This window comes from Carcharodon carcharias, chromosome 13, assembly GCF_017639515.1.
Source record: "Carcharodon carcharias isolate sCarCar2 chromosome 13, sCarCar2.pri, whole genome shotgun sequence".
Taxonomy (NCBI): Eukaryota; Metazoa; Chordata; class Chondrichthyes; order Lamniformes; family Lamnidae; genus Carcharodon; species Carcharodon carcharias.
The window spans coordinates 10,514,903-10,530,376 of record NC_054479.1 but is presented as its reverse complement, the minus strand read 5'-3'; the positions used below and the strand labels follow the sequence as shown (position 1 = coordinate 10,530,376).

At 43.3% G+C, this 15,474-nt stretch overlaps 1 protein-coding gene across 2 annotated transcripts in view; it reads right to left on the bottom strand.

Moving 5' to 3' along the window:
* txnrd2.2 (thioredoxin reductase 2, tandem duplicate 2) overlaps positions 1–15,474 on the bottom strand; it is a 101,304-nt gene that overhangs the window by 51,827 nt on the left and 34,003 nt on the right. For both annotated transcript variants that reach the window (XM_041203186.1, XM_041203187.1), the window contains exons 7-8: positions 13,943–14,005; positions 11,891–11,958 (exon numbers count right to left, since the gene is read on the bottom strand). In XM_041203186.1, coding sequence (XP_041059120.1) covers positions 11,891–11,958; positions 13,943–14,005 — 131 coding nt within the window. The remainder of the gene's footprint in view (positions 1–11,890; positions 11,959–13,942; positions 14,006–15,474) is intronic.

The window sequence follows — 15,474 nt, the reverse complement described above, 5'->3', positions numbered from 1 at the left end:
AGGACTTCAATAACCCCCTCAGTAGCACCACTACTGACCGAGCCCTAAAGGATATAACTGCTACAGTAGCTTGGCGGTACATGGTGAGAGAACCAACAAGAGGGGAAAAACCTACTTAACTCGTTCTCACCAATCTACTTGTCGCAGATTCATCCGTCCATGACAGTATTGGTAGGAGTGACCACTGCACAGTCCTTGTGGAGACGAAGTCCCGTCTTCACAGTGAGGATACCCTCCATCGTGGTGTGTGGCACTACCACCGTGCTAAATGGGATAGGTTTCAAACAGATCTCGCAACGCAAGCCTAAGCTTCCAGGAGGCGCTGTGGATCATCAGCAGCAACAGAATTGTATACAGCCACAATCTCTAAACTCATGGCCCAACATATGCCCCACTCTACCACTACCATTAAGTTGGGGCATCAACCATGTTTCAAACAAGAGAGCAGGAGTGCATGGCAGGAGCAGCACCAGGAATACCTAAAAACAAGGTCAACTTGGTGAAGCTACAACACAGGACTACTTGCAAACCAAACAGCAGAAGCAGCATGTGACAATGATGTAAGTGATCTCACAATCAATGGATCAGATCTAACCTCTGTAGTCCTGTCGCATAAACAGTGTTGGACAATTAAACAACTAACTAGCTGAGGCTGTTCCACATATATCACCACCCTCAATGATAGGGGAGCCCAGAACATAGGTGCAAAAGCTAAAGCTTAAGCACTGTGAACCATCTTCAACCAGAAATGCCGAGTGGCCTCCTCTGGAAATCCCCAGCATCACTGAAGCCAGTCTTCAGTCAATTTGATTCACTCCATGTGATATCAAGAAATGCTGAAGGTACAAGATACTGCAAAAGCTGTGGGCCCTGACAACATTCCAGCAATAGTACTGAAGATTTGTGCTCCAGGACTAGTCGTGCTCCTAGCCAAGCTGTTCCAGAGCAGCTACAACGCTGGCATCTGCCCAGCAATGTGGAAAATTGCCCAGGACAAATCCAACCCAGCCAATTATTGCCCCTACAGTCTACTCCCCAACATCAAAGTGATGGAAGAGGTCATCGACAGTGCTATCAAGTGGCACTTACTCAGCAATAACCTGCTCACTGATGCACAGTGTGGGTCCCACCAGGGCCACTCAGCTCCTGACCTCATTACAGCCTTAGTACAAACATGGACAAAAGAGCTGAACTCCTGAAGCGACTGACTGCCCTTCACATCAAGGCAGCATTTGACTGAGTGAGGCATCAAGGAGCCCTAGCAAAATTGGAGTCAATGGGAATGGAGGGGGAAAACTGTCCACTGGTTGGAGTCATACCCAGCACAAAGGAAGATAGTTGTGGTTGTTGAATGTCAAGAGGATTTGTTGGAGGTCATTTTTCTCAGTCCCAGGACATCACTGCAGGTGTTCCTCAGGGTAGTGTCCTAGACCCAACCACCTTAGTTGCTTCATCAATGACCTTCCCTCTGTCGTAAGATCAGAAGTGAAGATCTTCGCTGATGATTGGACAATGTTCAGCACTATTGGCGACTCCTCAGATACTGCATCAGTCCGTGCCCATATGCAGCAAGACCTGGACAACATTCAGGCTTGGGCTAATAAGTGGTAAGTAACACTTGCACCACACAAGTGCCAGGCAATGACCATCTCCAACAAGAGCGAATCCAACCATCTTCCCTAGACAGTCAATGGCTTTAAGCATTGCTGAACTGCCCCTCTATCAACATGCTTGGGGTTACCATTGACCATATGCTGAACTGGACCAGCCATATAAATACTGTGGCCACAAGAGCAGATCAGAGGCTGGGAATTCTGCGTAGAGTAATACACCTCCTGCCTCCCCAAAGTCTGTCCACCATCTGCAATGCACGATACCCTCCTCTTGCCTGGATGAATGCAGCTCCAACAACATTCAAGAAGCTTGACTCCATCCAGGCCAAAGCAACTCTCTTGATTGGCACCCCATCCATCATCTTCAACATTCACTCCCTCCACCATCGATTCACAGCTGCAGCAGCGTACACCATCTACAAGAGGCGCTGCAACTACTCACCGAGGCTCCTTTGACAGCACCTCCCTAAGTCTTCCCCATCACCTCAAAGGACAAGGGCAGAAATGCATGGGAACACCACCACCTGGAAGCTCCCCAAGTCACTCACCATCCTGACTGAGAACTATATCACTGTTCCCTCACTGTCACTGGGTCAAAAAACCTGGAACTCCCTTCCTAACAGCAATGTGGGTGTACCCACACCACATGGACTGCGGTGGTTCAAGGTGGCTGCTCACCACCACCTTCTCAAGAGCAATTAGGGATGGGCAATTAATGCTGGCCAAGCCAGCAACGCCCACATCACGTGAAACAATAAATGAAGCTATCTGCGTATGCAGTTACGGTGACACTTGCATGCCACTGCAGTGTATGCGGCAGTAGAATGGGTGTGGTTGTTGAACACACTGAAGTGAGGAAGCCACTTCACACAATCTGGCCTTCAGAACAAGGAAAATAGATCCATCTCTTCAACCAAGCTTTTAGTGACCCCTCCTATTCTCTACCCAAATGCCAATTTCTAAAGAACCTTGAAATATTTAGTTTGTGATAAAAGCACTATATAAATGCACACCGTTGCCAAACTCCACTGCTGTGTGAAGCACTGGTCATGCAGTCTACTGGGCCACTTGGTGAACTTAGTGGGGCTCCTGTACCCATGTGAGATTTAACACATGCAGCGCTTGCTACAGACAGGTAAGTCACAGCCCACAGAACAACTTCTGGCCTTGTAAACATGCTTTGAATTCAACAGATACCAGTCTCACACCGATAATAAAAAATGCAGCCTCCGGCAACACACGGTGTAACACATTTTCAACGTTCAGCCATTTTGACAGGGGCTCCTTTGCTTCATCCCTTCGGGTTGATCTCTCATTTTGCAAAAAAGGAAAAAAGGATACCCAAGTTCAGACATTCCTAAACTAGGGACACTGCAGTAACAATACTCCCCACTTTCCTATTCACTCTTACGGATCCTAAAGGAGCGACAATTTGGTAAAATGTGGGAAAAATAAATCTTGGGTAAGGAACATCTAAACAATAGAAGCATTTATACATATAGAAAGTGCCCTGAAGCATGCCAAAAATTTAGACAACTAATTAAATGATTGGGTCACAATATATTCTGGATAAACTGCAAAAAGACTGTCAAATTTGCTGATTAAGTATGGAAAAGCTACTGTAAGGCCTCGAGGCTTATTCTGACTATTACTGCAGGAATGTGACAATGTCAACAGCAATACACTTCTCATATTCTGTTAAAACCTGTATCAACAGCAACCAGGCAAAACTAGTATTAGAAATAAGATCTTCCCTATATATAGCAAGATTATTGCTCGTTTACAGCCCTCAAAATGATTAATTTCACCCTGTCAATTAGAACAGCAACATTGGGAATCAGAATGTGTTACTTTGTACAACAAAAAAAGCAAAAGGATATTAGAACATTGGCCTTTGTATTGAACCTGATGCAGAAATAAGCCACATCGCAACATTGACTCTGAATGCTGGACATCTACTGCTATCTAGTGGTGAAAGATTGAAACAGCAAGAACAAAAAAAAAAAAGTTAAAAAAAAAACAAAAAACTGCAGATGCTGGAAATCCAGAACAAAAACAGAAACAGAAATACTTGGAAAAACTCAGCAGGTCTGGCAGCATCGGCGGAGAAGAGCACAGTTGAGAAGATCTGTTGAGGGGTCATGAGGACCCCTCGTCAACTGTGCTCTTCTCCGCCGATGCTGCCAGACCTGCTGAGTTTTTCCTAGTATTTCTGTTTCTGTTTTTGTGTTAAAAAAGCTAGTCAGGTAGCAACCAAAGACACCATGTTGTAAAAAAAATGTGTGTAATGGTATATTTAAGGGCTGCTACCATGACAAAGGGGAAGGGCTAGGATCATGCTACTGCTAGTTAATGCTTTAACTAGGCAGGATTAGAGACAGGTGAAAAAACTGGCCTTTCCACCCGTCTGATGAAATCTAGCAGTTTCAGATTCATCCAGCCACTGGCTGCTGGAGATTCATGCTACAGGAGCTGACGGTTGAAGTTCAATACAAAAGCGGCTTAAAGTTCAACCTATTTTACTCAGTTTCTTCAAAAAATTCCAATTAAAGTAGCAGTCCTTTAGTGCAAATTATCTCCATGCTGTATATGTGGAAGAACTGGTTCAGGGATTTTCAGATCAAATCCAAATCAAGAACAAGACCAAATCCAGCTCAAGCTGTACTCTAGATGACCATAAAAATAACCAGTTTAATCTACCCAAGCGAATATCAGTAAACAAACTACAGTCACAAAAGATTTAGCGGTTCAACATATAACACTGTTTATTAAATTTGGTACTTTGCGCTTAAGTTTCATTGAAAATTTAATAAGCCAGATTTGGCTATAGTGTTGGACATCTAATAGCATCTACCATTAGTTAGACTCAGGTTCATAGACATTCACAGCACAGGAGGCAGCCATTTGGCCCATCATGTCCACGCCGGTCGATTCAGAAGTTAAATATTTCCCTACGCCCTTCAGCTCAAAACACTTTTGCCCACTGAGTTGGTCAAAGTGTGAGCTTGTAATGCCACAGTGAAGGAAATGGGGCAACCAGAACCTGAGTAATCAAGGTATCTCCACAACTAATGAGATTTAAGAATTAGCCAACAAACACAGGAAGGATGGAGAGTGGGATGAATTAAATAATTCAATGTCAAATCAGGCGCCAGGAGGGAAAGAATGATTGGATTCAAAGAGAACAAAGACAAAGAAAAAGAGAAAAAAAATAAAATTTGGACATGGTTTAAAATCTCCTTGAACTTTTCAAAACCTGAAGGAATGGGAGTTCACTATTACAAAAGCTCATTTTTAGTTCGAGAGAGATTGATTGGCAGTCATTAATAGTTATCATGTCATTCAGGTTATGGTTGTAATTATTAACCCCAATATCTGCGATGAATTTTGTCTACATCTACCTTGCAAACACAACTTCATGACATTCAATACCTGTTAATGATGAGGTAAAAGAGTGTTCCATTGATTAGTACAGTGGTGCTGTTCTTGCACAAGTTAGCTCTTGGGAGTCATTCCAAGTTGCTGCTTCTTGTGCCTTCTGCCTTTTAACTCTGTCCATCCTTGTTTGTCACTCCTGCAGCTCTTCTTTACGGCTCTATCCAGTCTTCTGTACTTATCACCTTTGCTCAGTGTTCTTTTCCTGGTCCCTCTTGATCTTCACCAGCTTTCTTTCAACAAACTTCCACTTTGGTTCAGAGATCCATCGTTCTTTGTTTGTTCCTCTGTCCAATAGTGACTTCTGTACTCTCCTTAATCTCTTCTTAAGATCTCCCACCGTTCCTCAGTGCTGCCCAACCTCACTTGAATCTGTTGGAGACAGCAAGCCAGAAACTGTCCACCGTGTCCTTCTCCTTCGGTTTCTTTGTTACAAATGGCTGTTATGACTTTGTTGCCTTCTTCAGCTTCAACCAGTTCAACCCCAGTTCTACATTCGAGTTCGTTGACAGCACCGCACCTCAGCAGTTGAACGTCAACCTAAAGAAATTGCCACATCAGAGGTCCAAAGAGCCATCAAGAGAGCCTGAGGAACAACAAAGCACCTGGAGTCAACAAGATACCAACAGAGCTGTTGAAATATGGCAAGAACACCATCATAACTGAGCTCACTGACCTTTTCAACAAGATCTGGACTGTGGAGGACATCCTGGATGACTGGAAGCAAGAAATAATGGTCAAACTTCCAAAGAATGGGAACCTTAGCGACTGCAACAACTGGAGGGGCACAACACTGCTGTCAGTACTTGGCAGGATCTTCAGCATGGTGCTCCTCAACAAATTGAAAACAGAAGTAGACGATAGTCTTCGTGAAGAACAGGCAGGTTTCCAGGGTGATCATGCAGTGAACAGATCTTTATGCTCATGAACATCATACAGCAGGCTCTAGAGTATTAGAAGCCATTTGTTATCAACTTCATTGATTTCAAAAAGCTTTCGACAGCATCCAACAGCAGTCACGCTGGTATGTTGCAAGACAGTACAGCATCCTGAAACAATATCAAAGCCTTAAGCCACGACTCCAGCTGCTGTGTCAAGACCATCACAGGCATGTTCAACATCATCACGGAAGTATGGCAAAGTTCATGTTCTCCCCACTCCTTTTCCTCTTGGTTATTGATTTCATCATGAGGAAGGTGCATCCCATGGTAATATCATCAATTGACAGACTTGGATTCTGCAGACGACATAGCTTTGATGGCCGAAAAATCATGCGTGCTCCAAGGCAGGACCAACAGTCTCGAAAGTGGTGGCACCAAGGTTGGTCTACGCATCAGCTGCAAAAAGACCAAGACAACGATGACTGGACAACAACTGGACAGCAACAGGTACTTCCCCTCTCCCCTCCCCACACCAAGGGAGCAACATCTCCAGGGAGAGTGAGGTAGAGATCGACATCCACACAAGAATCGCCAAAACAGCATCAGCCTTCCAGCAGCTCCACATGGTGTGACCGTCCAACACCATCAACACAGCCATGAAGCTGTGACTCTAATATAAAAGCAAAATACCGCGGATGCTGGAAATCTGAAACAAAGACAAAAAATGCTGGAAATCTGTGGATTGAAAGTCAGAGTTAACATTTCGAGTCCGTATGACTTCTTCAGAGCTGGGACTCTATATGTCCATAGTAGCACCAACCACAATCCATGACAGTGAGATATGGAAGAGAACAACAAAGGTGTCAAGTAAGTTGGATGTCTTTCATCAACAGTGCCTACGTAAGATCCTGGGCATCACATGGAGTGATAACAGCAACAAGGAAGTGCTGCAGAGGACTGGTCAGGAGCACCCTGCAGGACACTGTGATGGAAAGACAACTGATGCTTGCAGGGCACGTTCTTTGCCTCCCAGACGTACAATGCCCGCCAAAGTGGCAGTAGAGAGTAGACACCACCAGGCGGATCATGATGATGGACTGGCAAATGAAGACCTGGCAAAATAAATTAAAGGAGGGCCTCCAAGAGCGGTACACCAACTGGGAGGCAGCAACACAGATTGCAATGGAATAGTGCTGGTGGCGGAGAACTAACTCAGTTTTGGAGAAGAGTCATATTGGATTTGAAACATTAACTCTGTTTTTCTCTCCCTACAGATGCTACCAGACTGGCTGAGTTTTTCCAGTACTCTGTTTTTATTACAATTTGGATAGCCACTTAATAATATTATTTACCCTGGAGTCTGCTACCCTGGAGCCTGAAGTTGTTCTATTTACACACAGATAACAATGAGCGCCATTTGTCATATTAGATTTATTTTGATAGAAAAGTCTGGCCTTTATAATCTCTGCAGTACCTATAAATCTTGTGGGTGGCGCTGTAATGATTATTTTCAGTGTCGGGTGTCACAAAGTGTGATACAAAATAGCTGCTGTAATGATTATATGAAAAAGATCTCACGTTCTCATAAAGCACTCAAAATACTTCGATTTTTTTTCACCAAAATTTTTCCAGTTTTCCTGAAACTTCTAATATCCAAAATAAGGGATTGATTAAATTCACAACAACAAGATTACTATTTGCCAGTCTTTTAATATTTTCATTATAGGCATGAAATTACTTCACAACTGTCAGCGTTTATTTTGTATTTACAGTTAAGCATAAAGACTGGCAGCCAACATAAAGAGGAATCCCAAAGTCTTCTATCATCACACAAATAGTAAGATTTTGGCAAATGGTGTCTTAGGGCCGATTAGGGACTAAAAAGTGATTTATACGTGCAGCAGGGGGCATGGCTGAGGTGTTAAATGAATACTTTGCATCTGTCTTTATTAAGGAAACAGATGCTACCGAGGCCTCGATGACAGGAGAGGAACCTCTGTCACCAGAAGGATTCAAAACGGATAAGGAGGAAGTGTTAGGTAAACTATCGGTACTTAAAAGCTGACAAAGCACCGGAACCGGATGAGATGCATCCAAGGATACTGAAGCAAGTTAAGAGAGGAAATTGCAGGGGTACTGGCCATCATTCTTCAGTCTTCCCTAAACTCAGGGGAGGTGCCAGAGGACTGGAGAATTGCGCCCTTGCTCAAAAAAGGTTGTAAGGATAAGCCCAGCAATTATAGACCAAGCAGTTTAACTTCAGTGGGGGGCAGGATTCTAGAAACAATTATTCGGGATAGAATTAGTAGGTCGGGTTGATTAGGAAGAGCCAGCATGAATTTCTAAAGGGGAAATCATGTTTAACTAACTTGGAGTTTTTTGAAGAGGTAACAGAGAGGATTGATGAGGGTAATGCTGTTGATGTGATGTACATGCACTTTGAAAAGGCATTTGATACAGTGCCACATTGTAGACTTGAGAGAAAAGTTATTGCTCATGGAATAAAAGGGAAAGTAGCAGCATGGGTACAAAATTGGCTGAGTAATAGGAAACAGAGGGTAATCATCAATGGATATTTTTCAGGTTGGATGAAGGTTTGTAGTGGAGTTCCCCAGGGATCAGTATTGGGACCCTTGTGGTTCAGGAGCAGAGGGACCTGGGTGTATATGTGTATAGATCATTGAAGGTGGCAGGAGAGGTGGAGAGAACAGTTACTAAAGCGTCCAGTTTGCTGGGCTTTATTAATAGGGGCATAGAGTACAAGAACAGGGAGGTTATGCTGAGCTTATAAAAGACACGAGTTAGACCTCAGCTGGACTATTGTGTACAGTTCTGGATGTGACACAATAGGAAGGATGTGAACGCATTGGTAAAAGTGCAAGAGAGGTTGACAAGAACGGTTCCAGGGATCGGAAACTTCAGTTATGGCAATAGATTGGAGAGGTTGGGATTGTTCTCTTTGGAGAGGAGAAGGCTAAGAGGAGATGTGATTGAGGTGTTCAAAATCATGAGGGAGCTGGACAAAGTAGATAGGGAGAAACTGTTCCTCCTCGTAAAAGGATCAAGAATGAGAAGGCACAGATTTAAAGTGATTTGTAAAAGAAGCAAATGGGATGTGAGAAAAAACCTTTTCACACAGTGAGTAGTTCGAGTCTGGAATGCACTGCCTGGGAGTGTGGTGCAGGCAGGTTCAATCAAGGCATTCAAGAGGGCATTAAGCGATTATTTGAATAAAAACAAGGTGCATGGGTACAGAGAAAAAGTATGAGAATGACACTGAGTCATAATGCACATTCGGAAAACCAGTGCAGGCACGATGGGCTAAATGGCCTCCTTCTGCGTCGTAATAATTCTGTGATTCTGTATAGGAACATCATAAGAACAAAAGAAATAGGAACAGGTGTAGATCATTCGGCCCCTCGAACCTGCTACGCCTTTCAATAGGATCATGGCTGATCGTCTTGTGTTTCGATTTCCATGTTCTCATCTAACCCCGATAACCTTTGATTCCCTTGCCTAACAAGAATCTATCTACTTCTGCCTTAAAAATATTCAGTGACCCCCGCCTCCACCACCTTCTGAAGCAGAGAATTCCAAAGTCGCACGACCGTCAGGGAAAAAATTCTCCTCATTTCTGTCCTAAAAATGTTGCTCAATGCATTTTAATGGTGATTCAGACATCAAGTGGCCATTTTTGTGAAGCTAACTGCAAAGCAGCATATCTCAGGTAGGAACTTTTCGATTTCATCTTTAATCGTGCATCTTTCCTTGCCTGAAGTTGCTGTGGCATTTGCACATGAATACCAATGAAGGCTATTGGCGACGTGTTATTCTGATAGCAACTTTTGAACTTCTGTGTTTGAATATTTAGTGTGCAGCTTTAACAAAAAAAAGTTTCAAGTTGCTGCTATTTTTTTGTTTTAGTTCCGCTTCCATCATTTTGGCTTTGCCAACAACCAAAGATCTTTGCTGAGAATGGATGCATTGGCATCTATTCAGTCAATCATTTTCACCCAAGATACGGTACAGCAGAGGGTGAACACCAGTGGGTACTGTTTCTTTAAAAAAGAAAACCCAGAAGTAAAGTGCTATTATTTTTCCAATGGAATGAACCATCCTGAACCATTGGTTATATTTGGATGTTATTCTGACTTCAACCATTTTTGTTTTAAGAGGGGGAAATAATAGGAAGCTCTTCTGTTATTCAAACACTTTTGATTATTCTTTAGGCATTTGTTAGAATGGATCATGAAGTGCAGAGAATGTTTTATAACACAAAAACACACATTAAGGCTTTGGACATGATATAATTGGATCATTACACAAAACTTCAATGAGTTTATTGTAGGGAACTTGTTGATCTTTGAAGTATCTTTAACCATCCTAAGGCAAGGCAAGCAAGTAACTAAATAGAAACTGAGAAACACTGAGGCTTCCATTGATATACCCTTTAACAATGGACTGGAATAACAGACTGAGTGAAGTTTGTCAAAGTAGAATAGACTTTCATTTGCTTTTGGTTAAAATGACCTTTTACTGAAGTCTCCTGACATTTTCAAAACGCTCTGGGAATAATAAATGTCTGACCGAGAAACGAACTCTACACTTTAGCATTTCACCAACTATCATTTTTCAAATTCAGTTTTTCAATTTTTTCCATGCAATGGTCCTTTAAATCAAATTCAAATGGGGATTTTTCTAATCTCACTAATAGTTGAGAAAATTCAAAGCATGGCAGCAGTCACAAGGTCTGCAAATATGCTGACGACAGCATATTCCAACTGTTGCACTGTTGTCTTTGCCTTGGAAAACAAATATAATAAACAATAATGAAGTACCACAGTCCACAGAGAGCCCCTAACGCATAAAACTAAGCCACATTTGCCACATCAACCACGGGAGCTGATTCTTTGTTCCTTAGAAAAATGAAGGGCAACATTCATACACACTTAGCTATCCAGCAGAGTCATCATGCAGACCAATCTATAAAGATTTGGCAATTTTACTCTCAATTCACTAATTCCTATCAGGTTCTCAGATTCAGCTATAACATGCAACAGTGAAGGTCAGAGGAGAACACAGGCTGGATTCTCTGGGGGGAAAAAAGACTTGTGTAAAAAAAAAAAGCTTGGATTTTTTAAAAATTTCTGCCATTTCAGCCAGCTTCCTGAAAATGCACAAAGAGCCACCATCAACCATTTGCTGTCCAACCCATTTTTTGTTTTCCTCCAGTTTCACTTAACAGTTCCAATAAGAAACTGATATAGAACATGATCAGCTCAATTAGCCCTTTTGCCCTTTGGAAGCATTGGGATTGCTGTGAGTGATCTACTCCCTGGCCCCTCGTCAATAAATCTGAAAAATGCATTTCCTTTGTATGGCTAAAATTAATTTAATCAGAAGTTTTACTACAGTTCACCATCATCAGGCACATTGTAACCAGTTCGTTAGGTAAAAGTAGTCAACATAAGTGTTAGTTTTTAAGACACAAAGTGAGAAAACTTTGTTCCTCCTCTATTTTAAAACAGGAAACCGATACTCATTAAATACTGGTGCCATGCATGTTATAAATGAAAACCTAGCAGCTTCCTGCTTCTAGTTGATTGCCCATCGGGAATTTTTTTTTACTCTTTGACGGGATGTGAGTAATGTGAGCATTTATTGCCCATCACTAATTTCTCGAGAAGGTGGTGGTGAGCCACCTTCTTAACCCGCTGCAGTCCAAATGGTGTAAGTACACCCTCAGTGCTGCAAGGAAGTGTGTTCCAGGATTTTGATCTAGCGACAGTGAAGGAACAGTGATACAGTTCCAAGTCAGAATGGCATGTGGCTTGGAGGGGAACTTGCAGGTAGTCGGTGTTCCCACGCATTTGCTGCCTTTGTACTTCTAGGTGGCAGAGGTCACAACCTCTCCTTCCCTCTCGTTAATTGAAAGTTCAACTGAATGGATTATTTACTCACGTTTTTCCAGGTGAGTCTTGAAGCCAAAAAATATCATCACTGGAAATGCCGAGTTCAGCCCCTGGAATCTTACACAAGAAAATGAGCATTTTACATATTTTATAGTTAAAAGAAATATTGCTTTTTATTTCTGTCTGTTACAAAAAAATAAACAGCATGCAGGACAAAGAGTTGTTTTAACAGACATTGACTACAGAAATATTATTTTCAATTCTTACAATTTAATTTGTAAGATTTTAAAACAGAAATAATCTTTGTAAGTCAACTAATTTTCAACAAAGTGCATCCTTCAATTAAGCTATGGTTTGGATGGCACAAGTGTGAAGCAGAGCAATAGAGATCATAGGAATGACTGGTCTTTGCTGATCCCAATCAAAATGTTTGTTGAAACCACTTCAATTCTCCTCAGTGCACCTGGAATAAATTCAGGGGAAAACTGAGCCAGAATTTCTACTCCTGACAGCTCCCTTGTAATCTACTAGAAAGTGGTTGTGGAATAGAATTAGGGTCAGCTGTGGAACTGGAAATAGTTACAGCAACAAACTGACATTTAGATGTGAAAATATGAATGTATAAATAATTACAGTGCATGGCAAACGTCTTCTTAAAGACAACTGTGTGCACGCGCAGGGGTGGGCAAGCTGAGCGTGTTTGTGTGTGTGTCTGGCTCACTCCCAGTCTCAGGGCTCTCATTCACCCCTACACGCTCTCTCACCCACTCACAATGGGTGAAGATGTGTGAATGAGTGAGCACGCTGAGCCTGGGAGTGAGCTGGGGGACACACACTCCCAATCTTTCATACTCTGTCATCGTTATTGCTTGTTTTTTTTTAAATCATCAATTTATTGTTTTGACCTTTTTGCTTGCTCAGCAAATTGATTCTTTTCATAAATCAACCGTTTATTTGAAATTCATGCCCAATGTTGTGCCAAGCCTTATCTTACCGAAATTTGTTCATCAGACCATGTGAAAAGTTTAGACAAGCCTGCGATAGACTATAACCAGACACAAGGCAAAATCCTCTCTTTGCAGGACTAAACAATGTGTATTACTCAACCTCAAACTTGACAGTCTCACTCAGATATTTTCAAGATGGATAGCGTGGGACGAAAGAAAAAGTAAATCATTCTGGGGAATGTAAAACAGACAAAAGCAAAATACTGCGGATGCTGGAAGTCAAAAATAAAAACAGAAAGTGCTGGAAAAGCTCAGCAGATCTGACACATGTTGTGCTAAGGTTGGGAACTAAGCTTATTAAAAAGAAACTTTAAAATTTAAAGTTGTGGGTAAAGGTATACTTTTCTCCTTAACAAAAACAAAAATACCTGGAAAAACTCAACAGGTCTAGCAGCATCTGCAGAGAGGAGCACAGTTAATGTTTCGAGTCTGAATGACCCTTCAACAGAACTAAGTAAAAATAGAAGAGAGGTGAATTTACTTAGTTCTGTTGAAGGGTCATTCAGACTCAAAACGTTAACTGTGTTCCTCTCCGCAGATGCTGCCAGACCTGCTGAGTTTTTTCCAGGTATTTTTGTTTTTGTTTTGGATTTCCAGCATCTGCAGTTTTTTGCTTTTATACTCTTCTCCTTCCTTGGTTTTCCTGTGTGCACTGTTTCCAGCGGAGAGGTTTAGCAAGTCACTTATTACCAGGCCTCCACTAAACCAAAACAACACAAAAGCAAAATATTGCGGTTGCTGGAAATCTGAAATAGAAACAGAAGATGCTAGAAATACTCAGCAGATAGTAGACAGCATCTGAGCAGAAAGGAAAGCAGAGTATTCCAATGAAATGTCACAAACCAGATTCTATGATTCTAAATGATGTCCAACAACAGCATGATGTGACAGCACATTTATATTTTCCCTCCCTACAGAGAAGCACCCAATTTACACACTGAGCCTCGCAGGGGCTGAAGTTGTTGATTCAGTACATGTGGGATTGCAGAAATAAGTGCACATTCATCATAGGATCCTAGTGCCTAAACACAAAAGTATTAAAAGTCCCAGCAAATTATGTATTATAAACTGCACAAGAAACAATTGAAACTTACGTCTAAGGGATACTTTGGCCGGCCTCCAGTTGCGATCACAATGTTTTCAGCAGTCAGAATGGTCTGCAAATAGAATCCATATTATTCCAAGTCAAATCTGTGCACATAATGAATTGGGTGAAGTTGGTAAGCAATGGACTGTAGCTCATCACAACTTGCAATGTTGAAACCTGCTACAACAGGAGTGTCCAACCTTTTCATGCGAGGATGTACATTTCACAATCAGCCAGGCCGATCACACTTTTACCTTGAGGGATGGAATGATGCTGGTGAATTGGGTGCGAGGACTCTGGCAAAAGACCAGGAGGTGGTTGCTGAAGAGATCACAAGAGTGTGGGGTGACAGTGACTCTACCGCTCTGACCCTCCATGTCTCTTCCCCCACCATGTCGCCCCCTAACCCCAACAATCCCCTCCAGGATCCCTCTACCCGCCTCGCCCCCAGTCTCTCACTCAGTCGTCCAGCCACTGCTCCACCCAGCCGTCCACCCACTTCTCCCTTTCTCGCTCCCCCCCTCCACCCGCTTCTCCCTTTCTCGCTCCCCCCCTCCACCCGCTTCTCCCTTTCTCGCTCACCCCCTCCACCCGCTTCTCTCTCTCTCTCTCTTCCACCCGCTTCTCTCTCTCTCTCTCTTCCACCCGCTTCTCTCTCTCTCTCTCTTCCACCCGCTTCTCTCTCTCTCTCTCTTCCACCCGCTTCTCTCTCTCTCTCTCTTCCACCCGCTTCTCTCTCTCTCTCTCTTCCACCCGCTTCTCTCTCTCTCTCTCTTCCACCCGCTTCTCTCTCTCTCTCTCTTCCACCCGCTTCTCTCTCTCTCTCTTCCACCCGCTTCTCTCTCTCTCTCTTCCACCCGCTTCTCTCTCTCTCTCTTCCACCCGCTTCTCTCTCTCTCTCTTCCACCCGCTTCTCTCTCTCTCTCTCTTCCACCCGCTTCTCTCTCTCTCTCTCTTCCACCCGCTTCTCTCTCTCTCTCTCTTCCACCCGCTTCTCTCTCTCTCTCTTCCACCCGCTTCTCTCTCTCTCTCTCTTCCACCCGCTTCTCTCTCTCTCTCTCTTCCACCCGCTTCTCTCTCTCTCTCTTCCACCCGCTTCTCTCTCTCTCTCTCTTCCACCCGCTTCTCTCTCTCTCTCTCTTCCACCCGCTTCTCTCTCTCTCTCTCTTCCACCCGCTTCTCTCTCTCTCTCTCTTCCACCCGCTTCTCTCTCTCTCTCTTCCACCCGCTTCTCTCTCTCTCTCTTCCACCCGCTTCTCTCTCTCTCTCTCTTCCACCCGCTTCTCTCTCTCTCTCTCTTCCACCCGCTTCTCTCTCTCTCTCTCTTCCACCCGCTTCTCTCTCTCTCTCTCTTCCACCCGCTTCTCTCTCTCTCTCTCTTCCACCCGCTTCTCTCTCTCTCTCTCTTCCACCCGCTTCTCTCTCTCTCTCTCTTCCACCCGCTTCTCTCTCTCTCTCTCTTCCACCCGCTTCTCTCTCTCTCTCTTCCACCCGCTTCTCTCTCTCTCTCTCTTCCACCCGCTTCTCTCTCTCTCTCTC